Source organism: Cajanus cajan, chromosome 6 (genome assembly GCF_000230855.2).
Source record: "Cajanus cajan strain Asha chromosome 6, NIPB_CcT2T_4, whole genome shotgun sequence".
Taxonomy (NCBI): Eukaryota; Viridiplantae; Streptophyta; class Magnoliopsida; order Fabales; family Fabaceae; genus Cajanus; species Cajanus cajan.
The window spans coordinates 45,810,547-45,838,398 of NC_138522.1; the positions used below are offsets into that span (position 1 = coordinate 45,810,547).

The 27,852-nt window shown below is 31.9% G+C and overlaps 2 protein-coding genes across 4 annotated transcripts; both read left to right on the plus strand.

Moving 5' to 3' along the window:
* The first annotated feature begins 5,397 nt into the window (after positions 1 to 5,397).
* CPK32 (calcium-dependent protein kinase 32) lies at positions 5,398 to 9,018 on the plus strand. The gene is made up of 8 exons (XM_020356878.3): positions 5,398 to 6,094; positions 6,239 to 6,362; positions 6,467 to 6,610; positions 7,040 to 7,192; positions 7,343 to 7,458; positions 7,582 to 7,749; positions 7,985 to 8,215; positions 8,536 to 9,018. Exons 1-8 carry the CDS (start codon positions 5,585 to 5,587, stop codon positions 8,698 to 8,700), a joined length of 1,611 nt encoding a protein of 536 aa, XP_020212467.1. The 5' UTR covers positions 5,398 to 5,584; the 3' UTR covers positions 8,701 to 9,018.
* A 12,234-nt stretch (positions 9,019 to 21,252) lies between these two features.
* SIP2 (seed imbibition 2) lies at positions 21,253 to 27,154 on the plus strand. 3 transcript variants are annotated; one of them, XM_020356254.3, is made up of 14 exons: positions 21,253 to 21,447; positions 22,334 to 22,541; positions 23,104 to 23,345; positions 23,678 to 23,768; positions 23,927 to 23,975; positions 24,073 to 24,164; positions 24,276 to 24,383; positions 24,562 to 24,684; positions 24,843 to 25,395; positions 25,516 to 25,583; positions 25,668 to 25,802; positions 25,895 to 26,112; positions 26,307 to 26,395; positions 26,502 to 27,154. In XM_020356254.3, the coding sequence occupies exons 2-14, from the start codon at positions 22,351 to 22,353 to the stop codon at positions 26,862 to 26,864; spliced, it is 2,322 nt and encodes a 773-aa protein (XP_020211843.1). In that variant the 5' UTR covers positions 21,253 to 21,447; positions 22,334 to 22,350; the 3' UTR covers positions 26,865 to 27,154. The 3 variants fall into 3 exon arrangements, with proteins under 3 accessions (XP_020211843.1, XP_029126789.2, XP_082933332.1); XM_029270956.2 differs by lacking the exon at positions 21,253 to 21,447 and adding an exon at positions 21,976 to 22,105; XM_083077206.1 differs by lacking the exon at positions 21,253 to 21,447 and adding an exon at positions 22,213 to 22,233.
* Positions 27,155 to 27,852: the final 698 nt, after the last annotated feature.

Genomic DNA, 27,852 nt, shown 5'->3' on the forward strand with positions numbered 1-27,852 from the left:
AATCTAATTTATTCTAAAATTGTAAAATGCCTTCACTCCCAGTCAAAATTCTCAAGGATTGCAAACACGACCATGTTTCACTTGCTACTTATCTAAGTCAAAATTCTAGAATGTGCAGCTAAATAATTAACATATAAGTATATGCTTTCTGTTTGTTTGACCAAAGGCACCACCTTTCATTTTCAAGCTTGTGTTCTGCTTGGGACTCAAAATTGTCGAGTTTGACTGCCATGCCACCAAATAACTTGGATTTGCAATTTCGGGACCCCTTCTTTTCCTTCCAACCCATATTTCTGATCTTTCTTTTGTTTCATCTTCTTTGTGCAAAACATTATTCTCCCTAATTTCTTCCTTCAAAATACCTTCCTATCCAAGAAATTTTGAAAAGTAATTACTTCATACAGTAATGTGTTATTTATGTTACAAGAGTGTGTATTTTAGATTCAAAAGCATTAAAATAAGAGAAAAGGAAGTGATATTACGAACACTTGAGATGATTTTATAGCTAAACTTCTAAACATTTCTTCATGTTTCTTGCAATCTTTCTTGTAGGTTTAATGGGACCATTCAATATTTAGTATAGACAATTTACATATCCCATTGTACATAAACCTGCAAAATGTTTTAGAGGCATTAAGAAGGAAGTCTATGTTAAACATTTTGGTTATACAATTATGGACAATCTAAGTAATTTAATTATTTTAACACACATTTACTTATATGCAAATATATTAACTAATGTGTCATCAAACATTTACTTATAGAGATTTCTTAACAACATGAGTAGTCTAAGTAACTTTACTCTCCCGAACCAACTCAATCATTTTTGCACCTGAAATGTTAGATCGTTCATAGTAAAATGGGATACCAGTTCGTGATTTGATTTCTCAGGTTTTGTCACTTATACTTTGAAAGTTCAGTTCCACCGATTGGAATAGTATAACTAGACATAGGCTTATTGTTGAGATTTCCGTTAAAACCACTTTTGTTATCACTTTAAATTACTATTGTTTTGTCAACGGTCTCAAACACGGCAAGGATACCGGCCGTTCAAGTAGTAAAATTATCGTATCCACAGGAATTAGAAGGTAACATAAGCATTTATTAACTATTCGTGACTAAAGAATGATTCCAAATTCATAGTTTGTCATGCAAGTTGAATCAAAAGTTATGACTATTGGAATGAAAGCTATAAAAATATTTGTTTGTGAGTGGACAAGAGTAGAAATGGTATTATGGTTTTTGTGAGATTGTGGGGTCAAATTTCACCAAACGTTAAACTAATGAATCCTTAATCACTTGTTACATGCATTGCTTAGTCAACCCATAAGTTTACTCAAACCTAATCCCTTAGAGCAAGAGCCTAGGTGCGGACATTGAATATCAATCCCTTGAGTACTCAATATCTATACCCGCATTACAGATTAGGGTTTAAGACTACTAATGGGTCAAACTCTATCCCTAGATACAATCTCCACTAGGCATATGTTTCGGAACTAGTTTCAATGGTATTTCCCAATACTCAATGGAACCTTAAATCATGCAAAAGAGGATCAATCCAAAGCAAGCATTAAGCATAGAAACATACACAACAAAGAATGAAACAACATGCATATATCATTAAAATGTAAGGATTACATTAGAATTCGTTAGTTACATCTAACCCCACAAAAAATGGGTGAAACCACTCAAAACAATAAGGGTAAATACAAAATAGAGATGAAGGAAGAAATGAAGAACCGAAGGAAAGACCCACACACGAACGGCTCCAAGCTCCGGGAATCCCTTCCACAGCTCCTAAAACGCGCCCAATGTGTGAATGAGGAGAAAACCCTCGAAAATGGCTTCAAATACGAGCTTGGGGAGTCAGATTAGGGTTTACGCGCCCGGCGCATAAGTCTTTGCGCCCGGCGCATGGTCTTCCAAATACTCTCTGCCTTAGAACACGCCCGGCGCAATTCATTTTGCGCTCGGCGCAATGGCTTCCAGAGGTGAGATACTCTGTTTCGCTCAAGCCCAGCGTGGGTCATCTTGCGCCCGGGGCAGCCACTCTGCTCTACTCCTTAGCTTCTTATATTTCCAATCCTAAGAATCTTCATTAATCCTCAATTCTCTAGCTCAATACCTGCACAAAAAATGAGGTGTATTAAGGTATTGTTAGCTAAATTTGGGTTAGTTATATCTGCATACAAAATGAACCAAAAAGAGAACAATTATATTGCAATGGTTCAGAGGATGAGTGGAATTGTTCAATAAGTCTCATCCAAAAAGAAGTAAAATTGAGACTTAACACTTATCACGACCTTGACATGAATTATCTAGTCACATATGAAATTCTCCTATTGATTATCCAAAAAGGAACTATACAACCTTTCTAGGTACTTGGTTAAGGGTTGTAGCCCTCAACCTCCTACTTTACTCAATCATTAATTAAAGACATGTCAAAACCTATTCTAAGAGACACACTTACTCAATCAGAATTTTCTAATAGTGACCTACCCAAACACCACTTCTAGATTTCCTATGTGGAATCTTTAGTTTTCAAAAACAATTTTCTCTCCTCAAGTCTTAAGTTAGCCAACATGCCTTGATGTCATATGACATTCTTACCATCCACACATCATCAAACATCATCTATGTGCAACACATCCGGTCAACACATATAAAGATCAACAACATCATACATATATACAACATACATATGCTCATTGTCATCCCACACCATACAAATATCTACATATGTCATATGCAATCAACATATATGAACAATTATCGTACACTATACAACATATAATAAAACTCAAAACATCTGTTCATGTTCATCATACAACACCACCAAAACATCTTTATCATCCTATCACCTTGCTCCCAATGTCATAGAGGTAGGAAACTTTCTACCTTGCTCACGCTCGACACCATCCAAATTGTGTTTGCCGTGACTGAGGTGCAGACCCCCCTAGGACCTCATGCCTAACATAAAAAACCCACGCTCGACCTCATATTAGGCAAAAAGTCTTTATCTGACTCATGTCCGACGTCACCTCAACATTTTAAAGAATCTAAGAAACTTTTTCACGCCTCTAGGAAAACTAGAAGAAGGAAGAAGAAGTCAGAAATCTCCAGATCCTATATCTCTTGTTCATTTCTCTATAATCCTAAAGAATGAAATTACGAAACTCAATTCCAAAAAAAAATGTTTTTACCTTTCCTCCTCAAGATCAACTAGACCATTTACCAAAGACCTTCTACTCTTAGAGTCATTTCACAACCCTTAAGTACCTGAAAACCAATTGGTCAACTTATAATATCACACACATCAACACCCTTGTGAAAAAAAAAAGCATATTTATTTTCCCCGCTAGAATGACACCTACCTAACAAGTTAACATTATTATTGCCTTTTGAATGGATAATAATCCTTTATATATATTTTTTATTGATCAAACAATCAGTGTGGGATCTTGATGAATTCTAACTAAATTATTCAACTAGTAGCATCGCTTTTGTGAAAGAGGCAAGTGTGAGTTGGAATGGTGTATTTACAAAAATATCACATAAAATATAAAGACTTGAAGCGGAATTTATATATAATTAACAGTTGTTGGATTTTTTATTGCTCTTTTAATTGTGCATTTAAGTAATAAAGCAAATGCTAGGAACATTTATAAGGGTATATTAATTAAGAAATAGAAATATTTTTTTATTACAAATATTATTAATGTACTATAATCATGCCTTTCGGTATATTTTTATACCATAATTTTGAATATTTTATTATTATTGATTTCTTAATTGTTGTTTTAGCATGTAGGTCGATCTATATTTATCACACATTTGAATTTTTTACATAGTCATATAATTAATAATTCATAATCATTAAATAAAAATTGAATGACTCTTAATTTATCTTTTTTTGAAGGGACTCTTAATTTATGTTTAATAAATCAAAATAATAATACATATTTAAAATTAGAGTCATCCAATTTTCTTCTATCAGTTCCAATTCACTAATTGTGTGAATGTTTGTATACAGAAATTCAATTCATTTGTAACCCATGTATTTAGTTGGTAAATCTAGCTCAAATTGCTCAAATTTAAAAAAACTATGGAAGTCATATAATATTTAACCTTTTCCTTTTCCATAATCAAAATGCTGCAATTAAACTGTATATAAAAAAATATGTTTATGAAACTTAATAGCCAATTTTTTTTTTTGCATAATCTAGTTGTAGAAAATTATCGTTTCCTATATAACTATTCGACGTAACAAGCTTTGCTCCGTAGATGGAAGGTGTTAGGTGATCAAAACGAAACATTAATAAGACTTTTAGTTCTACATTATTTTCATTCGTCAACATATAATAATGGGAGCAACTCATTTTTCTTCAATAATTATCCTTTTTAAACTACTACTCCACTAAATGAACTTTATATCATCACTTGTTATGATATTTGTGTGATGGTAGGATATGAAAAAAAATACCCTATTGTTGTGAATTGCATGTAGCTAAGTATATGGTGGCAGTACTAATTCACGTGGAGGGCTTATAAGATATTTTATTTGAAATTAATTACATTCGATCAAATTGGAAACATGATTTTGACGAGAGAATAATAGATTCATTTAAATTGAATTCGGATTTGGGATTAAATTTTCTTTCTCAATATATAGTATATTGTATAGAAATGATAAGAATCTTAAACAAAAATGTTTTCGATGTCACAACTTTCTAAATAGTTAGAATTTCACGAAATCTTCCAATGGAGACAGTTTGCCACGACTTGACGTATTTCGGTTACAAAAAGAAGTATTTATTTCTTTTTATATTTGATTTTTATTTAAAAATAATTAAGTCCATTTAAATCAAGAATAATAGTTATTTATTTTCACACACATATATATATATATGAATATTTTTTTAAGCTTTTACTATATTTACATTATTTCTATATCTTAATCATTTTTATTAAAACTAAACATTTAAAATAGATTGAAATTGGGAGGAATATGGAAATGGTTAAGAAAGGAAGACATTGGAAGAATTGTTGAGAGTTGTAATTAAAAAAAGAAGAGAAGAAATAAATTAAGGAAGTAAATGAGGTATTTAATAAGAATTGATTGAGTTAAAAATGTAGTAGAAGAAGAAAAAGAATAGTTGAATTATGGTAATGAAATTGATTAGAAGAAAGAGAGAAGGCATGGATAGAATGGGTAAAAAATAATGAGGTGGCGGCGGCATTGAAAAGGGTGGTAGAGTTGGCAATGGCAATGTAGATATTAGAGCGCAGAGAGGAGGGCAGTCAAAGGAAGTGAGTAGTGAGTCAAGAGTCGTCCTCACTCATAATTAAATAAAATAATAAATTTCCTAAATAAAAATAATAAAAAAAAAAAAAATGAAGGAAGACGAAGTCTCTGGGAAACAAGTTTGATGTTTGACCATCTCTCAAGTCTCATCCCCTTTCCACCCTTCATCATCATCCTCCATCCCCAATTGCAAAACCCTTCTCATAAATCAATCACCCATCCCTTTCCCTTTCATTTTCATTTTCATTTTCATTTTCATTTTAAGCCTCAGATCTAGGGATGGGAAACTGCTGCGCCACGCCCGCCACCGACGAGACCAAGAACAGGAAGAAGGGGAAGAAGGAGAACCCCTTCGCCATCGACTACGGCCTCGCCAACAACGCCGCCTCCAACGGGGCCAAGCTCACCGTCCTCAACTCTCCCACGGGCCGGGAGATCGGGGCCCGCTACGAGCTGGGCCGCGAGCTGGGCCGGGGGGAGTTCGGCGTCACCTACCTCTGCACGGACAAGGAGAGCGGGGAGGAGCTGGCCTGCAAGTCCATTTCCAAGAAGAAGCTGAGGACGGCGATCGACATCGAGGACGTCAGGAGGGAGGTGGAGATCATGCGCCACTTGCCGCACCACCCCAACATCGTCACGCTCAGGGATACTTACGAGGACGACAATGCCGTTCATCTTGTTATGGAGCTTTGCGAGGGCGGAGAGCTCTTCGATCGCATCGTCGCCCGCGGCCACTACACCGAACGCGCCGCCGCCGTCGTCACCCGGACCATTGTTCAAGTCGTTCAGGTTCCCCACTTCACTTTGTTTCATCTTTTACTTCAATTCTTCTTTTATCATAACAAAACTCTTTCTTATGTTGCCAAGGATTTTTTTATGGATTTCCTAAAATTGGGGTTCAGGAGTAACATGGTTCTTGTTCTTGTGTTTCAGATGTGCCACAAGCATGGTGTGATGCATCGGGATCTCAAGCCGGAGAACTTTCTGTTCGCGAATAAGAAGGAAACCGCGGCTTTGAAGGCTATAGATTTTGGCTTGTCTGTCTTCTTTAAACCAGGTAATGCTTTTATTTTAGTGGGTGGTCGACTTGCTCAACATATTTTCGATCTAGTGCTGCGTAGCTTGATTTAGGGTTGACTCTAAGTTTGCCATTTTCTCCAGGGGAAAGATTTAATGAGATAGTTGGAAGTCCATATTACATGGCTCCAGAGGTATTGAAGCGGAATTATGGGCCAGAAGTGGATATCTGGAGTGCTGGAGTAATTCTATACATCTTACTCTGTGGTGTTCCACCATTCTGGGCAGGTTAGTTTTGTCTTAGGATCATGTTTCAAAGTTTTTAAACGCTCCACTTTTAAGTCATTCTGGAGTTCATGCAACCAATGTGCTATAATATGTTAATACTTTGGGTAAAATATGTTTTTGGTCCCTCTAAAATTTCTCAAGTTCGGTTTGAGTCTCTCAAAAATATGCAACCAATGTACTATAATATGTTCTGTAAACTAAAGATGTTTCATTCTTATGTATGGTCTCATTATTGTGTTTCATAATTTTTTTACTCCCAATTTCAATTTTTATGTTCGGCATTAGAAGAGGGAAGATTTAATAAGTTTAATTGTTAATTCTTCCCCTTCACTTTAATGCTACTTCTATTTCATTCTCATTTGTTACATTTTGTATCTGATTAGTTTAATTTTCTAAATTTTGCTTCTCTTCCCCTTTTGTAAAATGAAGAAACTGAGCAAGGAGTTGCACAAGCAATCATACGGTCTGTTGTTGATTTCAAAAGGGATCCATGGCCAAAAGTTTCTGATAATGCTAAAGACCTTGTGAAGAAGATGCTAGATCCCGACCCAAGGCGGCGGCTTACTGCACAGGAAGTGTTAGGTAACATGCAGTTCATACAAAATATTTTGAGAGATGAAGAGGAGTATTGATTGTGCATAACATTTTTTGCTTAGCATATTCTTGTTTTCCTTTTGAATTTTGCCAAATTAAAGTATGAGGATCGTAACATTACTTGTTCGCCAAATGCAGATCATCCATGGTTACAAAATGCAAAGAAAGCTCCTAATGTTTCCTTGGGAGAAACTGTTAGAGCAAGGCTCAAGCAATTTTCTGTGATGAACAAGCTTAAGAAAAGAGCTTTGAGGGTAATGTTCTCAACAATATATGAATACCACTTGGGCAATCATACCTGAAATGTAATCCATATAACCATTCTAATTCACGAGTTACTCATTTTTTTCTTTATGGTTTGTATCGCATGTGAACAGGTGATTGCAGAGCATTTGACAGTGGAAGAAGCTGCCGGGCTAAAAGAGGGATTCCAGCTTATGGATACAAGCAACAGAGGCAAGATTAACATTGATGAACTACGGGCAGGGTTGCATAAATTAGGCCATCAAGTTCCTGATGCAGATCTCCAAATTCTTATGGAAGCTGTGAGTATTACTATCACCTGCTATCTGGAACCTTTTCTCCTCAACTGATATTTGAAAAATAAGTACCTTCATAAAAAATTGAGCTCTTTTAATTTTCTTTTTTCCTTAAAAGAAATTTCATAATTAAAAGTTCTACATGGTTGGTTGTGTAATTTCTGTTAAATGATTGTATGACAATACATGTCTTCGTAAGGATGTGTATTTAACTACTAACTTTTGGGAGCTTCTTTTACAGGGTGATGTAGACAGGGATGGGCACCTAGATTATGGAGAGTTTGTAGCCATTTCTGTTCATCTGAGAAAGATGGGAAATGATGATCATCTTCGCAAAGCCTTCCAATTTTTTGATAAGAACCAAAGTGGGTATATTGAGATTGAGGAACTGCGTGATGCCTTATGTGATGAGGTTGAAACAAACAGTGAAGAAGTTATCAATGCAATTATGCATGATGTGGACACAGACAAGGTCAGTCCATTTTCACATTTGTAGATCAATTTATTTATTTGTGGTTATACATATAAAAGTAGATATTTGCCCTCCTGTTATTACTCAATATTCTTAATTTTCTTTTCATTCTTCTGTATTATGTTTTTTGTGCTGAGAATGATAACTTCAAAAACCTGTGCTACGGCTTATTATAGTAATTTAATTTCTGTATTCTTTAACTCCTGGTTTTTTGTCCCTATACGGTGCCGGTGGTGGTGCTGCTGCATAGTAATCTTAGTGTGTTTTACATAATTTATTTGGAACTCCCCTTTGATATTGTCTTCATGAAATGATTGCAGGATGGAATGATAAGTTACGAGGAATTTGCTACGATGATGAAGGCCGGCACAGATTGGAGAAAGGCATCAAGGCAGTACTCGCGAGAGAGGTTTGCAAGCCTCAGCCTGACGTTGATGAGGGACGGGTCATTGCATGTAAACAGTGAAAACAATGACGCTAGATGACTACTTTAGAAATGCCAATTTTTACTTTGAAAAGGAAAATATGATAAAAAAAAGTCTTTTATTTTTTATTTAATTTTAACTTCATTGTAATTCTTTTCTCTAATTCCCCATTTTCGGGTGAAAAAGAAAAAATAGGATATTGGCCCCAGCAGTGTTGTATGTGATTTGAAGTTTGTCTTTTTCTTTTGGTTTGTTGAGGTTGTGGTAGGAGACAGGAGAAGAGGTGAGGGGGGACTGGACATTGGACAAGTTTTCATTTGTGGCTGTAAATATTTTTAATTATCATGCTTTATATGTAAACTGCCATTTTTACGCAAACCGTGCTCCATTTAAAATCTTGTATAAACAAGATAAAAATTAAAATCAAGAAAATCAACTTTATCAATATACTAGGGATATTTTGGTGGGAAAATATAGCTAATTGGAAAAATTATGAAGCGACCTTGAATAAGCGTAATAGTAGAACTCATTTTGAGTTCTTGATGTGTTTTTTTTTTTATGGGTTTCTCCATGATAGTAGGATTCAAGATTTTTTTAATATTGTTTCATTGAAAAAACTTGGGTTTTTAATTAGAATAGATTCATTTTTTTAAGAGTTTATGCAAAGAACGGTTTTTTCGCTGTGTATTATAAGCTAGATTGATCAAATGGCAAAATTTTCGGGAACCAATTCTTACATTTAAGAATCCAGTTAACGTCTTTTATTGAAGATGGCTTAAACTTTCTATCGATGAGCTGAATACGTCATTATCAACTGAGTAAACAATTATTCGTTCACTTATTTTACCATTCGGTGCGGTTTCATTGCCCATTATTCAAAATATAGTTGTAGAAACAAGTTTTTCTTGAGTGAGAGAACCACTAAACCATCATGAATTTGAAAAATCACTGTTATGAACATCGTAACTGCCACATTGAGGCTGAATGATCATGAAAAGTATTGGTGAGAAAATTCATAATGGTAGAACTTACTGTAACAAACAAAATGAACCAATGCTTGTAAAGATGCACATTTAGGTCTGAGCATGCCAACCGGTTGAGCAATTTAATACAAAACTGTTGAATTTAGTGAGATTTTACATTAAATTAAATGGGTATATGAAGAAAGGCATTTGGATCTTATATTCGAGTTAGAGAGAAAAGAGAGACACAAAGGAATGAATAAACCCTACACAAATCATGGTCAATCTTACTATAATTAGTCACCAAAATGAGAGTCCTACTTTTCTAAAATCAAGTGTTTTTCTTCTCGAGTTGGGTTTAAATGAAGGTTAATTTATGATAAATTTGAATACACTATCAAAATGTTTTGGAATTCTAAGGTGAGTTTCAGATATTATGTCTATTTTGTAAAGAGGAGGAACAAACATTTACAATGAGATGGTTTAAAGTGCAGGGGCCGGCCTGTTTCAATCAAAACGATTACAATGAGCCTTATTTATATCACCTGCACTCTAATGTATATGTTTTTTTTTTAAAGCTTTTACTTTGTTGGTTTCGCCAAATGGATCAGTTTATATAAAACACAAAATGAACAAAAAGGAGCGCAAATAGGTTAAAATTGTCATTTCAAACTTACAGAATAAACACTCCATTTACAATTTAATTCTTATTTTCAAACTCAATGCGTTGAATTTAAGATCTTTTTATTATTGAGTTGGAAATTGAAAAAAAAAAAAAACTCACTTTTATGGTGAAAATCTTTTACTATCTATTCTCCCTCTCCATGCGTCACGTAATTTTTTCTATATTTTTTATTTGGAAGAATTGAAATGAAGACAATAAAGTTTGAATATAATATTTTCTATATAATATTTCAACTTTCACATTAGAAAATTATAAATAATTTTTTATTATCTATTCAATATATTAAATATTAATAACTTTCTCGAATTAGAATATTTTTAAGTATTTTTTTTCAACAAAAGTATTTTTAGCTATTTTTTTATAGAGTGTTTTTCCAAAATTTTTTAAAAACTCTTATTTTTAACAATATATCCTTTTAATTTGAAAAACAAAGTGATTTAATTTTTTTGAATTAAATGTTATTTTAAAATAGATTATAAGTAATAATCCTTTCTACATAAATTAGAATAATTCTCTTGAAAAACATTGTTTTTATGGATTATTTTTCCATGAGAACATTTTTAACAAGTTTTTTTTAAAGAATTTTTTTATAGAATTTTTTTATATAACTTATCATTATGAGTTTTATTTCTAAATTAAATTTTAATATTCTTAAAAATATTGTCAACAGTTAAAAATAATTTTGTATCACAATAAAAATTATTTATCATAAAACTAAAATATAATTTATGTGATAAAAAATGTTTATTTATTAAAAGATTTACTTATAATATATTTTTATATGAAACAATATTTATTTATTATAAGTTTTTGTTATATAAAATGAAAACTAATCTTGTGCTAAAATAATATTTAAACTTATGTATATGATACTTTTTATTTTCTCAAAAATATTACTCAAATGATCCAAGTGTTAATACCAATTTTTTTCATACCTATAAATTTAAAATATGAATTTGGATTTGACACACCATATCAAATTAATATTTAATTTTAAAAAAATCATTTTTATGCTGTATTTTATAAATGTATAAGAATCTCAAATTTTATTTCTATAACTTATTCTTACATAATAAAATTAAAATTCATTAACAATGAAGAATCATTCATTGTCGAAAAAAAAAACTTTGTTGGGTCAAATTTTGAATCTAAAATAGTGGATATAAACCAATATAGTTGGGCTTTGATCTCCACACATAATCACTATAAAAAAGTGCTGCAGTTTTGAGCCTAAAAGACATTTGGGCTTCCTTGTCTAAAGTTGAAGCATGCATGATGCATCATAATAGATATAAGTCCCTTTCTATATTTTTTTTCATTTTTTTTCTTCTTAAATATCTTTTTAACTTATTTACTTTTTAGAATAATTTGTTTTTAAAAATGATCTTCTTCACTCACCTTTCTTCTTCCGTTTTTTTTTTCTCACTACTCTATTTGTCTCTAACCACTCTTCTATAATATATTCTTCATTCAACCCTTCTTGTTACTTTTTTTCTTCCGCTAATTTATCTTTTTTTTTTCTTTCTTGAATTTTTCTTCACAAAAGACTCTTTAAAATGGTATAAAATATGTTATAAAGCTAAAATCCTAAACTTTAGCGTAATTCTTACGTTTAATGTGATATGTAAAATAAAAATAAAAAAATCATTGTACACAATCTCAACCATTTCCTACAACTTCTTCATCCCACTGTACCGTATATGATTTTCCATGGCCATTGCAACACTTTTCCTTCCAATTATTTCCGACCATTAGATGAGACATGTTTTCAGCCCCCCACTCATCTCACTTTTAACATTATTGCATGTTTAGTTTATCATATGTTTGGATACAAATTAAAAATATTTTTAAAAGTTTCTCTATTGAAAATAAAGAATATTTTTTTAGAAAAAAAAATCTTTTAAAATAATTTTAAACTTATATTGAAACATATTCTAAAACACTTATTTTAATATGAATGTAAAATATTTTAAAGCAATTTTTTTTTCAAACACGGACTGTATTTGCAAATTTTTTACACTTATATGCAAGCTACCATAAATAACAAGACAATTATAGGCCCTCCCTTGTACACAAAATACTACCCACCCATTTCCAGCAATACCTCACCCCATCTCCAATTCCAGTTCCAAATCCATTTCACCATTTAATAGAATGATGAGATTTGTAAGTCATCTTTAATAGTTACTAGGTTATAAACATGTATTCTTTTAACTTTTTAAAGACATTAATACAAAATCTAATTATTTTCTTTATAGCTTCATGTAAGTATATTTCTTAATAGAATTTTAAAAGTAATGATAGAGATTCTTATGAAAATATCTGCGTTGAAAACATGGAACGCAAACTGATAACACTAACACTAATCAGAACAATAGGGATATATCCATGAGGATTGAAATGTGTCCACACCACATCTATAATTATTCCGATGACATTTAGATTGTTTTATTTGAAACTTGATAGCGATGGGTTGGCTTTTGGTCAATTACTTCCTTCTTTGATCTTTCATAATTGAAGAACACCACCCAAAATTTGTGTACGTTCTCAAGCATATAATAATTCGTGTCAGATTCTGTCCCACATCTGTTCCATCCATCGTTTTTAATGTGTAATCTGATTCATTTACGTATTTCTTTGTTAATTGATCATTTTCAGATACAGGTAAAATGTTTAATAGTAATGTTGCATGTATCGGAGTTATTATTACTATTATAATTTTTGGGTAAAATAATTTGTGAAAGGTGGTGGAACATGAATGAATAATAGTGTTCCACTAGTGCAAACACTTGGATGCAAAAGGGTAGCACATGAAACTTCAGATCCTGTGCTAAGGTCTTAAGGAGGATACGTGGTTTAGTTAAAATAGAGTATGCGTGGATAATTTTTTTTCACAAGTATTTATAAGAGAAAAAAATAAAATAAATTTTTCAAGAATTAATTTAACTTGTAAAAGCTTTCTTATATTAGTTTTATCACTTAGCTTCTCCAATCATTTATTTCTATCAATTAGCTTCTCCAAAAACATTTTTATCACTTATAAATATATTATTTTTAGTTTATAAAAAAATATTTTATTTTAAAGATATTTTTTAATATGGAATTTCAAGCCTGCAGTTTTAAAGACCTAGCTACTATCAATATTTTTGTTGGTTGTGGTTATCAACTGAGCTGGAAGCTTGCTTCTTGGCCAAATGTATTGTTTATCTTCATCCCAGATTCATCACATGCAATCATGAACTTAGTAATGTAATATATAAATATAAATACACGTAGTAGGAGACATATATAAGATAGACCAGGTGAGAAAAACAAATCTTAACCTTATATTTAAATTATATATATGGTTAATCTTGAATATTCGTTTAGTATGATTAAGATTTACTCTTTCAAATATTTCACACTTTCACAATATTTATACACACACAGTTTTGTCTTCATATATATAATTGAGTAAACCTCTGGGTATGATATGTATGCTTGCTAAAACAATAATATCTCTTGGATGATTTATGCATTTTCAATCGTCAAAGTTTAAGATCCATATTGGTCACTTGGTATTTTGTCCTTAGACCACTTCCTACTTCTAGTCTTATGCAACACTGTACCTGATTTTTATGACACTATTATATATACCGGTGATTGTAATAACTTCATATGAATGCTTAGGGGACTCTAATAATTGAGAAAAAAATTAAATAAAATTAATGTCACTTAAACAATTGATTGTAGTGACTTGATTTTTGGCTAACTGATTATATTTTTTTAATATATTTTATCCTTTTGTAAAACAGTCTTTCTAGTTCTAAAAAAATGGTGTTTCTAATCATTTTCAATATTTTTCGTACAATTTTTTTTTCTATATAAGATTCCCTTTCTGATAAGGTTAAGCTAAAAACTTTAGGTTCTATAAAATTCTTCAATGAGTTTGACTATATAATGATTTTATAAATTTGCATTCATCGAGTCATTTTCGACTGTACAACTGTCGGCCATGTCAGGGTTAACCAAAAGACAGTCAACAATGAACACATTTTCAGTTTGTAAAGTATTTCCCTTCCTTTTTTATTTTTTAATCTTTTGATTAGCTCCATGATACAATAGAAGAAGACACAGTTACACGTGTACTAAAAATTATGGTATTAATTAAATTATGGGCTTGATCAATGATCATCACTTATGATGCATAAGCACAAGTCACATTAGCTAAAGGACCTAGCTAGCTATGTCAATTCAAGAAAGTAAGATTATATTGCCACGTAACAATTAACAATCATGTGTGCTTGGGAAATTAATTAAGGAAAAACTTGACAATAAAGATTGTGATTTGGATACCCTTTTTGTCAATACATGGAAATAACCATCAATAATTGCAACTGGTAGTTACATCAATTGTGGTCACATTTGTTGCTTAATCAGATTTCTATGATATATAAGTTGGTATAGGTTAGCGTCACGCAAATTAGTAATGCGTTTATTTTTCATCTGTGGACAACGAAAGCATATGTGGAACATTCTTTTGTTTTTGACAATATGGAAGATTTTTTTGATTGAAAAGAAAAAATTATTATGTTGGGCAGTTTTGATGCGTGGAAATTTTTGGAGAGGAATGGAAAATTGGGGCTAATAATGCCTTCTAACTCTTGTAAAAAAAAAAAAATGTCTTCTAACTAAGATTTTTTTCAGGTTAGTTTTGACCGTGATTACTGATTTGAGATGAAATAAGATGAAAGTGCAAGAGAGGAAAAGTTTCAAATCAATATATTAGTTTAACTCACTTATGCAACACTTGATACATGGATTGGCCATTTATAGACACATTTATAATTTTTTTCTTTAAGAGTAAAACAAAATTTTTATTAAATCATATTTGAGAAAGTATAAGATGTACTCATATAGAGTATAAAAACAAAAAAAACAAAATTTGTGACATGTTTTAAAACATCATAAAAACACACAAAAATTATATTATCTAGTGAAATAAATGTAAGTCTATTATTTTTTTTTAAAATTGAAAATTTTTATAATTACAATGGAGTGTCTTGACGACCTCATTTAATCAATCATCCTTAAATAAACCAATGAATTTAAAGTTTTATAAAGGTGTACAACATTCATTATCGTACATATATATTAACTAGTGAGAGTTGTTTTAGTTTAATACATTAACTTTTAAACTCTTGGAGTGAATTTTGTTGAGTTTCCTCTAAGTCTTTAGTCAATGTGGAATAAAACATGAAGTCGATGGCTATAATTTTTAATTAATTACTGAAAAGATTGCATGATTCCTTGTAAATAGTTAGTGAGCTAACTCCATATGTAACATGGTAATGTATGTCAAGGTTATGGTACGTCTATACCTAACTATACTAGTCCTAAAGGTGGGATCAAAATTTTCCTAGCATAAGTGGTGACAATTGAGAAATTAGAGGAGAAATTGATATTTCATTTTAATTATTGATCCAACGAGCGCATTGGGTGTGAAAGCAATCAGGTTGGTGGATATGATCAAGTTACTTAGACAACTCTGGTGTATTAGGAGATATCTGTAAGTAAATGTATAACGATGCATTAGTTGAGGTGTATGCACATGATATGTTGATGAGTGATGTGTCCATATGCATTGGTTGAATATCTTATTGTGTGATATTTACTTGGCGTAAGTTTTACCGCTTTGTTTGTAGCTTTCAAACTAACTGTTGTTTTAAAGATTGTTGTATGATGTAAACATGGTGTTATTGGTTTGAAAGTTTACATGTGGGTGAGTAGTATAAATGTTTTTATTCCTATACTTGCTTGATTCTTTCGAAATCTAGCTTGCCCTTGTATGCTTTTCCATATAAATGAATTGTGATGATTATACTTTGTATGAGAACAAAGTAGGGATTGGTCGGCTAAGGTGAGTGATGGAGGTCATTAGGTGGATGGCGAAACTTTTGGATATTTTGAATTACCTTATATGGTAGTTGTATATAGTAGTACTTGATCGATACTTAAAATTTTATATTATTTTACACTAGATGACTATATAGGTATTGTATATATTTGTAGAGTTGTCTTAGTTGCTTATATATATATATATGTTATATGTGTAGGGATGACAAATAAACCCGTACCCGTGGGTAATACCCGAACCCCATCTCGACTTTGACGGAAAATACCCGCTTTGACTAGGTACGGGTACGGGTACGGGTAAAACCCGATAAATTTAATCGGGTACGGGTACGGGTACATGTATATACTTACCCGCTCCATTCCCGTCCCCGTCCCCGGTTAAATAGCCGTCCCCGATTTAATTATTTAAAAAAAAAATTAACATTTTAAAAATAATGCCTCTAAATCTCGCAAACACTCCAGCCTCCACATTTGGGAGTTAGGGTTTCAATTTTCAAATCTCGCATTCACACTCCAGCCTCCACTCCAGCCTCCGACGGACCAAGCACTCTAGCACCGCACCAACCACTCCAGCCTCCACTTTCTCCCTCCGAGCGGCTCCCTCACCAAGACTGGTAGGTCTCTCTCGCTCAATCTTCTTTCTTCCTTCCCTCGTAGTCCACTCGCTACGCTTCGCCGGTCCGCACGCCGTCGCTATCGGCGGGGTCGATATCTGCCGAGGTTACGCCGTCGCACGAGGTTGTGGCATGGGACGACTAGGACTTCACCGACGACGGCGAGTTGGACGTGCTGAGGGTGGTTGTCACTTCTCTTCCCACTTTCGAGGAATCTAAGGAGGCCACCACAAAATTGAAGGACGCTATTGATCGGTATATAGAATATCTATCTATTTTGTTTAATTTGATTTTATGAATTTCTGGTTTAGGGTTTAATTTTGAAGCCTTTGTGTTTAGTTTTACTGTTTTACAGTGCTGGCTTATTTTAAAGGTTTAATTCTAAAATGTCCCTCACTTAAATTGTCCTTCAACACGGACTGGCTTATTTATTTATTTATTTTTTAAATTAATTTTTTTACGAGTACGAGTATACTCGATATCCGATGGGGACGGGGATGGGACAAAAATCACATACTCGACGGGTATGGGGACGGTGACAGGTATGGGTTTGAGTCACGGGAACGGGGACGAGTATCATGAATACGCCCCGCCTCGTTGCCATGCCTAATAGTGTGTGTATCCAATTTATATCAAGTATAAATCCTTTAGTATGAATTAGTTTCATTGCTAATAGTTATGATCCCTAAGTGTGATATTTATGACGAGTCGTTACAATTTTAACCCATCACAAAATATAATTAGTCGCTAATCACTACCAATATTTTTAAAACTAAATTGATCATTGAATTGGTCTAGACATTAGTTTAAGGTTTAATGATTCAACAATGGTTGAATTGTGAAGTATTAATAAAAAAAATAATTATTATTACCAATACAAAATTAACATTAAATAAATATAATATTATAATTTTATAAGACTAAAAATAAAAAAAAAGCATTTATAAATTCTCAACAATCAATTTACATAAAATTTTAAATTGTATATAATATAATATTTTAGTTTAAGTTTTAATAAAATATAACAATATCTATTAATGAATAATAACAAGTTTACATCTAGAATACAAAGTATCAAATTAATATAATATAAACTATAAAAATAAAGATGTTAAAAATTATAAATTAACATAAATAATTAAATTATATTTATAAAATAAATATTACAAATAAATTATTATAGTTTATATTAAATATTATTTTTATTAAAAACTTTAAATTAAATTTAAAAAATTTAAATTGGACCGGTTCAAACTAATTTGACTAGTTTTGGACTGATTTTATCATTTTTTTAATGGTTCAATGCATAACAGTCTTTATGCCAATCAAATATTTACAATCGGTCCCTAGTTAAATTAGTCTAACTAGTTAATTTGATCCAATTTTCACAATTATAATCACTACAGTTTCATACTTGATCAATTACATAATTATTCAAATTATTTATATATTATTATATCACTTTAATTTGACACAACCTTAAATATCATCCATATATAAGATTTATCCAACAATTTTTTTTAATAAAAATTCTCAATTTGATAAATTTACAACTAATTTTTTTTTAAGATTGGCCGATTGATTGAATCTTTATCTCAGTATGTCAGGAATTATTATTATTATTATTATTATTATTTTTACGTATAACGATATTTGAAAATCTCTTCCAAAAAGGTTAACAAATTTTCATTTTTAAATCTATTTATTAAGAATATTAGTAGTACACATTTTAAGACATGCATTCTAAATTTATTACTAATTATAAAATTATGACAAGAATCAAGATTCTTCAAATTTTATATTTTTAATAAATTATATTCAATGATAAAAATATATAAAAAAAGTATTAAAAGTATTATTCAATTTTCTCTTCCACCAAAAAGATACCGTTCATAGAATTGGAGCAACTAACACTTGTGCATGCATCACTCTCTTGAGCCGCTAAAATGGATTTCCATCTTTTACGTACTTTTCAAAGACTGGTAATGTCCATTTTGTCATTTTGGCTTTATCCACAAAATTATGTTTTTAGTGTGAAAATTTATATGCATACATCTGCATTATATTATACAACTTGCATAAGATGAGAATTTTATTATAAAAATAAGAATTACAATATAAATTATAAATTATATTTAATAATCAAAACTAAATATAATTGTGTCCAATTAATAGAGAATAACTATTTTATTAGAAAAAACTTTAGGTGCAAGGGATGGTATTGTGATAAAAAGCAAGAAATGTCTCTAAACTCAAAGCACTTTCAAATATATTCATCTCAAAAGATGAGTGAAAACATTAAAATGTATTCTAATTTTAAATATATGGTGTAAAATATATTTTAATTTGGTATATAAAAGAATATTTCATGGTAATTAATTTTAAAAAATTTAATTCAATTTTATAAGTTGAATTAAATATTTTTAAATATTTAACTTAGAAATAGATGTTGTTTATGCTCTAAAGAAAATATTTTAATCTAAAAATAAAATTTCAGGAGTAATAGATTTTAAATTTAGATTTGGAAAAGGTGAAGTTTTAATTAGGAAAATTAAAAATTAATGGTATAAGTAATTATGATTGTGAAAAAAATATCTTTCATATAAATTTTGAAATTAATCAATCAATTTTGTAAATTATAAAATAAATGTTTTTTTTTAAGTTCTAAGGATAATATTGATATTCTAAAAAAATCACTTTTGTCAATAAAGCCTCTATTATGTTATAAAAACAATAATTTGCTAGGATTTTAATTTTTTAGAAATGTCGTAATATAAAAAGGCTTAATTGCATTTTTCTTCATCTAGTGTTACAATTGTGGGATTTTGCTTCCTAAAATTCTAATTGAGCAATTTTAGTCTCTCAAATATAACAATTGTATAATTTCATTCTTCAAATTTTGATTAAAAACATTTTAATCTCTCAATTATCATAATTATATGATTTTAGTTCCTCAAGTATTTTAGTTATACAAATTTTGATCTATTTAAATTATATATATTATAATTTTTATTCATGTATTAAATGATATATATTTATTATTACTAAAATTATTAATATATATAATTTAAATAGGTAAAAAATATAATTTTAAAATCATATAATTATAATATTTTAAAAATTAAATCTATTCAATTAAAAATTAAAAAAATAAATTTATACAATTGTAATATTTAAAGATTAAAATTATTTAATTAAATTTAAAAAATAAAGTCGTACAACTACTATACTTATAAGAGAAAAATAGTATGTTAAATTTATAAAAACAAAATAGAAATGCTACTCACCATCTCCAATCATCTATCTATTATTTATTAAAATTTATTTGAAGTTACAAGTTTTGATTGGTTTTGTATCACTTTGATTAAATATTATCATGATTTCGTACCAAAGTTATCAAAATTTATACTTAAAGTTAATAACAAAGAGAGTTCGTTTACGTCATGTAAGAAAAATAAAAATAAGTTCTTCTACTTAATTCATCTATTTTTGTCGACGGTGAAAAAACTATTGTTTTTTAACAATAAAATTGATATAAAACATTTATCATTAAAAATAATATTATTTTTTTATTAAAAATTATAAACGTACGTAAAATAACTACTCTTAATATAATCCATTTTATGTTTAAAGTTTAAAATGAATTATATTAAGAGTAACCACAAAAACAAGAAAATAAAGGAAAAAAATGTTTAGCCCCGAAAATTAAATGATGATGTGTGCAATAATAGTATAGATATATTTAGTTTGTTACTAGAAATAATAAATTTATTTACTACTAATTTGTTTAATATTTGAATAACTAGTTTCTTTTTGGGTACTAAAAGTGTGGTTTGTTATCAAGTTGTTCCCAAACAGTAAACAGGACATGTGAATTGAATCGAAAAGAAAGGCGGTAGCCATTATTATTGCATTTGTTTCTATCGATCAAATACAATGTATTGCCCTATCATATGTTCAAAACCTTAATATATGATCCAACAACATTATTTCATTATTCATTAATCCAAAATAAACTATATAGTATACATTTTTCTCAGACCTGTTGCTTCTGCACTCATATTGCTAGTTCCCAACATGTTGTATCAACTTTCAAGTAGTAGTAGAGTTACACTTGCGCATTAGTTTTGCGTGCCATTTCCTTCCCCTATGGGTAAGAATTTTTTTTCTTCCAAAATAATATACGTAATTATTTATATTTTTACAAAATTATAATCAACATGATAAATCATGAAATTATGGTATTTATCACAAAATTATCTAAATTCGTGAATCATGCTTCAACAATGAACACACACATGACATGACGATCAGGATCACATATCTCCACGTAATTATTTACGTCTTTTCTGGCCGCCATCAACATCATGGATCTATCGGTTCATGATGGTCCACGTGTCAGAATCTGGAGGCGCAAGAGGCTTCTGGCACGCTATAAAAGCTTCCTTGGTGAATTGTTATCGTATGATATGTGACACCAAAATATCAGAAGCTAGTAATCACAAGACAGAGCAGAGTGTGTGGCTCCGTGCTTCCACTTTCTTCCATTGGAGGACCATTTCCTCCTGGAATACCAACGCTCTTTTTCTCTTCTCTAAATTTTAAAATTAATAGCTTTTCGTTTTTCACCTTCTCGCTCTACGGTAACTCGGTAAGTTCAGTTTCTCCCACGAGTTTATCAATTCCTGAATTTCCCCATGCTTCAGTTCAGAGATATTTTGCTACATGAAATGAAACTCATGCTTTTCGGAATCTGAATTTGGTTTATTTGTCTCTTTCTTATATTTCGGTGACGGAATTGCCCTCGTCTATTGCGGAAACTAAATGGTTAACCAGTCATTTCAGTCCGTTGCAAACTCTAACCACTAGTATTTGCTTCATTTTAAAATTACTTTTTTTTTTCTCTTCAAAGTTATTTAGAGTAAGATTTTAAGTTTTAAAATTTTAATAATTATGTTCTAAACTTTTCCTTCGTCTTTGATATTTTGTGCCATTTCTGGATTTCCAAAATTTCAGTTATTAACCAACAATAGTGAGACCGGAATTGGGAAGAACCGAAGAAGTACCAAAAGAAATTAAAACCACTAAACGACAAAGAGAAAAAAACAAAAGACTATACTTTTTTTATAGGTTGATTTTAGAGTTTGATTGTTATTTTTCTTCCAATTTTGGAGTATAGGTTAAAAAGGTGATGCTAAGGACAGCATCAATACAGTCCCCAACGTGGATTCCTCCCTCGCGTGAACCACGTCGCAATCTCTCTAACTTGTGCTTAACTTTTTACCATCGCCATCATCACCAGTCCCTAGGTCTATATTGCAGAACTCCTTAACAATTTTAGTTGATATTTCACTGATGTAATAAAATATACCTCTAGAAAAATTTGGGTTTTGTGATGTGTTTTGTAGCTTTCAGATTCCTAATCATTCCAATCGTTGTAATTTTCGTTACTATTGTTTTGTGTTGTGAAGTTACAATGATTTTTAATAATATAAAATAACATGTGTTGTGTTGTGTTGTTTGCTATGGTGACACAGTGGTCAAGTGTTCGAAAATGACTGTCACACCTAAGATCTCTGTTAACGATGGGAAACTTGTTGTCCATGGCAAGACCATACTGACAGGAGTGCCGGACAACGTTGTGCTGACTCCAGGATCTGGAAGGGGCCTTGTGACCGGTGCCTTCATTGGTGCCACAGCTGGCCATAGCAAAAGTCACCATGTTTTTCCCATGGGTGTCTTAGAGTAAGTTCTTCTAGCTTTTTCACACCCACAGGCAGCCTATTCATATCTATCATGTTCTATTGTCATAGAAATTTATGAAATTATTTTAAAATTTTAATTTACAATCCTTATGTATTTTAACGGTTAGTCCAAGTATATAATTGTTTTTATTGAATTATTTCACACATATTGTCTACTTTAGGATTAAAGTTTCACAATTTATTTTTAATTATCACCCAAAAAAATCTTATAATTAATTTTAATTTATAATTATTTTTATTGGATTATTTTACACATATCTTCACGTTGATTTAGATATTGTCTATTTTAGGGTTAAAGTCTCACTGTTATACTTTTAGTCATCGTTCAAAAAGTTATATATATATATATTATAAATTTTTATTTTTTTCTTTCTTATTTTAACGATTCGAGACTTTGTTTATATCTCATATATTGAGTCTTTGATTTATAACCACGAGCCCGAATAAGCTAAACAATAATTTCTTATGTAACTTGGTTGGATTATTGGCTTTATGCTTAATGAATTATCGTATTACTAATTTCTGATGTATTTTATGAACAGAGGGCTCCGGTTCATGTGTTGTTTCCGGTTCAAGTTATGGTGGATGACTCAGAGAATGGGAACTTGCGGGAGGGATGTTCCTCTGGAGACTCAATTCATGCTTATTGAGAGCAAAGAGAGCGAAGTGGATGAGGAGAATTCTCCAATCGTCTACACTGTCTTGCTTCCTCTCCTAGAAGGTCAATTCCGGGCTGTTCTACAAGGCAATGACAAGAACGAGATAGAGATTTGCCTCGAGAGTGGTGAGTAACTCTTGGACATGCAAAATGGTTTGGTGGTGAAGGCTACATGAAAGTCTACAATTGTGTCATAATTTAGTGCCATCTCTGCTGTTAATTCAGTTCCTTCCCTTCAGCCAAACTTTGAAGGTCTTACCACCTGAAATTATGGGGTGGAGCTGTCATTAAGGGAATTGAATTGAGCTGGATAAACCTCTCGATGACTATCAATCAATTGAATCAAACAAATGGAGTTTATAGCTTTGATCCTTTGGAGAAAAATATATATATATAGCATGGCGTCCCAAAGAACCGAAACGACCCTTTTCCTTTTGGTATGTGGTTTGGTTTTGCAGGGGATAATGCGGTTGAGACTGACCAAGGCCTTCACATGGTCTACATGCATGCTGGGACAAACCCCTTCGAAGTCATCAATCAAGCTGTCAAGTAAGGCATTCCCCATTTGTGTTATCCTTCTAAACCGATAAAATCATGTTACTTGGCCTTATTTGCATTACAGCAAAATACATTTTTCAGGTTAACATATGAATCTGTACATCGACTGCATTAGTTTTACTGATTCCTTTTTCTTCCTTTATTTCAAGGGCGGTTGAAAAACACATGCAAACTTTTCTTCATCGAGAGAAGAAAAGAGTAAGACCCTCTTCCTTTTGCCGTATATTAATGGCTCTACAATTATGCCAAGTTTATCTAACGGATCTTGTAACCTTTTATTGTTGGTTTTATGCAGTTGCCATCTTTTGTTGATTGGTTTGGCTGGTGCACGTGGGATGCTTTCTATACTGATGTCACAGCTGAGGGTGTTGAGGAAGGCCTGAAAAGGTAATTAACGAGGGAAATTGTTTGGCATATTTCGGACGAATGAAGAAGAGATTAATTTGGAAGATGTTTAAAGATTAAATAGACACTGAAATTTGTTTAATATAATTGCAGTCTCTCACAGGGAGGTACACCTCCAAGGTTCCTCATCATAGATGATGGTTGGCAACAGATTGAAAGTAAATCTAAGGATGTTGATTGTGTCGTACAAGAAGGAGCACAGTAAGATTTTTCTGTTTCTATAATTAATTACTAATTAGTAACAATGTGTCGTGTTAATTTCAATAACAACTTCTCAATTTATCATTCTAATACTCATGTTCAAGAGAATACTATTTTTTTAATTAGTCTGATTAAAGCTCACTAGTAATTGATATGTCGGAAATTTTGATGATTGCAGGTTTGCTACTAGATTGATTGGTATCAAAGAGAATACTAAATTTCAAAAGAAGTCACAGAGCAGTGAACAAGAATCAGGTCTGAAGCATCTTGTAGATGGAGCAAAGCAGCATCACAATGTGAAGTATGGTCTTAGATCCTTTTTAATAAATTTTGATGAGGAGCATTTTCTTTTCTGAGTGCTTTAGTATATTCAAATTCTTGTGAGAGAAGCATTGTTTGGTTAGTAGCTTGCCTAATTAAGTTTCTGAATTCTTGATTGGTTATTCTGTTGATGCACAGAAATGTATATGTATGGCATGCGCTAGCTGGTTATTGGGGTGGAGTGAAGCCAGCAGCAACTGGCATGGAACATTATGACACTTCCTTGGCATATCCAGTGCAGTCTCCAGGTGTGCTAGGAAACCAACCAGACATTGTCATGGACAGCTTGGCTGTGCATGGCCTTGGCCTAGTGCACCCAAAGAAGGTTTTCAATTTCTACAACGAGCTGCATGCTTACTTAGCTTCATGTGGAGTAGATGGAGTGAAGGTTGATGTGCAGAACATTATTGAGACCCTTGGTGCTGGACATGGTGGTAGAGTCTCCCTTACACGCAGCTATCATCATGCACTCGAGGCTTCCATTGCTCGTAATTTTGCAGACAATGGATGCATTGCATGTATGTGTCACAACACTGATGGACTTTATAGTGCCAAGCAGACTGCTGTTGTGAGAGCCTCTGATGATTTTTACCCTCGTGATCCCGCTTCCCATACCATCCATATTTCATCTGTTGCTTACAACTCACTTTTCCTTGGAGAATTCATGCAACCTGACTGGGACATGTTTCATGTAAGTGGAAGTGTGCACTACTCTCCATTTATAATTTAGTTAGTTCCTGCTTTTTCCTTTGGAAAAATTTAATAGCTATAAAATTTCTTCATCTTAACAAAATGATTTTTGTAATTTCAGAGTTTACACCCAGCAGCAGACTATCATGCTGCAGCTCGTGCAATTGGTGGATGTCCAATTTATGTTAGGTAAAGTGATGTTCATTGTCATTGCACATCTTTGATTATACATATACGTGAATTGACGCAATTGTGATTATGATGTTTTGATAGTGACAAGCCAGGCAACCACAATTTTGATCTTCTTCAGAAGCTGGTTCTCCCTGATGGTTCGGTTCTCCGTGCTCAGTTACCTGGCAGGCCCACCCGTGATTCTCTCTTTGTCGATCCAGCCAGAGATGGGACAAGGTTCGTTTACTTAATCTAATATCTCTGTATTTTTAAGTCTTTGTTCCATAGACATAAATTGATGACTCATTTAACTAAACTACAATTTTCAGCTTGCTCAAAATGTGGAATCTGAACAAATGCTCCGGAGTTGTTGGTGTATTTAACTGCCAAGGTGCGGGGTGGTGCAAGATAGAGAAGAAAACCCGCATCCATGATACATCTCCTGGTACACTCACTAGCTCTGTCTGTGCCTCTGATGTTGACCTCATCACCCAAGTAGCAGGTGCTGAATGGCTTGGAGAGACTATTGTTTATTCTTACAGATCAGGTACTATTAATTTTCTTTATGGCAATCAGTTAGCATTAATTTAATATATGGGAGAGGATGTGTAATAGAAGTAGAATTTACTTCTGACTTTCAAGAAGTTAAAATAGTATATATGTAGCTCATTGTTATACTTTGATTTTGTTGTTGACTTTGGTACATGAAAATCTGGTAAATAACCCCCCTCCATATTTCAGGTGAGGTGATTCGACTACCAAAAGGAGTTTCGGTTCCGGTGACACTAAAAGCTCTGGAGTTTGAACTTTTCCATTTCTGTCCAATCCATGTGAGAATCAACTATCAGCTTATGTGATTTTTTTTTTTTTTTTTTTTTTTTTGGATATTCTGCCTTTTATGTATTCTTAACTAACTATAGATGTTTTATTGGACAGGAAATAGCACCAAGTATTTCATTTGCAGCAATAGGGCTACTGGATATGTTTAACAGCGGAGGAGCTGTGGAACAAGTTGAGATTCATAGAGCCTCTAACAACAAACCAGAACTGTTTGATGGTGAGGTGTTTTCAGAACTGACCTCTTCTCTGAGTCCTAACCGAGCAACAACAGCAAGTATTGGTCTTAGAGTGAGGGGAAAGGGAAGATTTGGAGTTTACTCCTCCCAGCAGCCACTGAAGTGTGTGGTAGGTGGCACTGAAACTGACTTCAACTATGACTCAGAGACTGGGCTGGCAACCTTCTCCATCCCAGTTCCTTCAGAGGAGATGTATATTTGGTCAATTGAGATCCAAGTTTGAGTCCATTTAAGACTTGGCATTTGAAGAATTGTTGTGTCAGGAGAGGGGTTTTGTAACAACTAGCACCTAGTAGTGGTACCATGGGGTGGACAAAATGATTCTCGCAATAACCAGACTAGGAATCTTTTAGTATATGCATTGGACGGGGGAGCGTGTTTGTTGTAACTTGTAATGCATGTAGTAGAGAGTAGCACGTCTTCAGTGAGGAAGAGGTATGTTGTTATCTGCTCGAGAATGTAACACGTTTTTTCCTATCAATAAAAAAAAGTTCACATCTATTGGAAAAAAAACTGAATTTGTATTCTTTTCTTTAACTGGAAAGGAGAAAAGAGTAGGAACTAGGAAATACGTTTTTTCATTTATTTGGATCCGTGGTTGATAACATTATTCACCAAGTTAATGTCTGCTAAGGAGAACGAGTAGTGTCTATATCTAAATGTGGTAATGTTTGGATTTCACTGTCATATGATAAAATGTTTATTTTTTTTAACTCTGAGAGCAAAAAATGTTTCTTTTTCGTCTTGTGTATTTAAATTAGGAAAGTAATTTTATTAAAAACATCCTAAATAGGTAAAAAAGAATTTTAAATAAATTAATAAAGATAAAAATAAAAATAAAAAGTTAATAGTTTATTAAGTTTATTTTCATAAAAGTAGGTTATAAAAATAAGTTAAAAAATATTAAAATAAATTTGTGTACCAAACAAGTCTATTTATATACTTTATGAGCTAGGAAAAATTAAAATTAAATTTAAATGAAGTAGGAGTAATTCTCTATTACTTCAAAGTTATTTTTTCTTCTTCTAATTGTTTAGTAACTAACATCATAATCTAAAAACTCACCGTACTTTCACCACCAATCCACTATCTGTTGGGAGCTCCTCCACAGTCACCAGTAAAGCATTGGCCCTTCTTTTTGCCAGAGCATCTGCACTCATTCCCTCCTCTCAATGAGTGTCTAAACTTAATTTTCCGATTCTCCTTCAAGA

What these genes read in the sequence shown, in the direction of transcription:
- SIP2 (XM_029270956.2), top strand. Translation starts at nt 21,988, where the DNA reads ATGCTAAGGACAGCATCAATACAGTCCCCAACGTGGATTCCTCCCTCG. An exon ending in CTGACTGGGACATGTTTCAT is followed by an intron (nt 25,396 to 25,515) that starts GTAAGTGGAAGT and finishes TTGTAATTTCAG; the next exon opens with AGTTTACACCCAGCAGCAGA. An exon ending in TCCATTTCTGTCCAATCCAT is followed by an intron (nt 26,396 to 26,501) that starts GTGAGAATCAAC and finishes TTTATTGGACAG; the next exon opens with GAAATAGCACCAAGTATTTC.
- CPK32 (XM_020356878.3), top strand. Translation starts at nt 5,585, where the DNA reads ATGGGAAACTGCTGCGCCACGCCCGCCACCGACGAGACCAAGAACAGG. An exon ending in CCATTGTTCAAGTCGTTCAG is followed by an intron (nt 6,095 to 6,238) that starts GTTCCCCACTTC and finishes CTTGTGTTTCAG; the next exon opens with ATGTGCCACAAGCATGGTGT. An exon ending in TTAAGAAAAGAGCTTTGAGG is followed by an intron (nt 7,459 to 7,581) that starts GTAATGTTCTCA and finishes GCATGTGAACAG; the next exon opens with GTGATTGCAGAGCATTTGAC.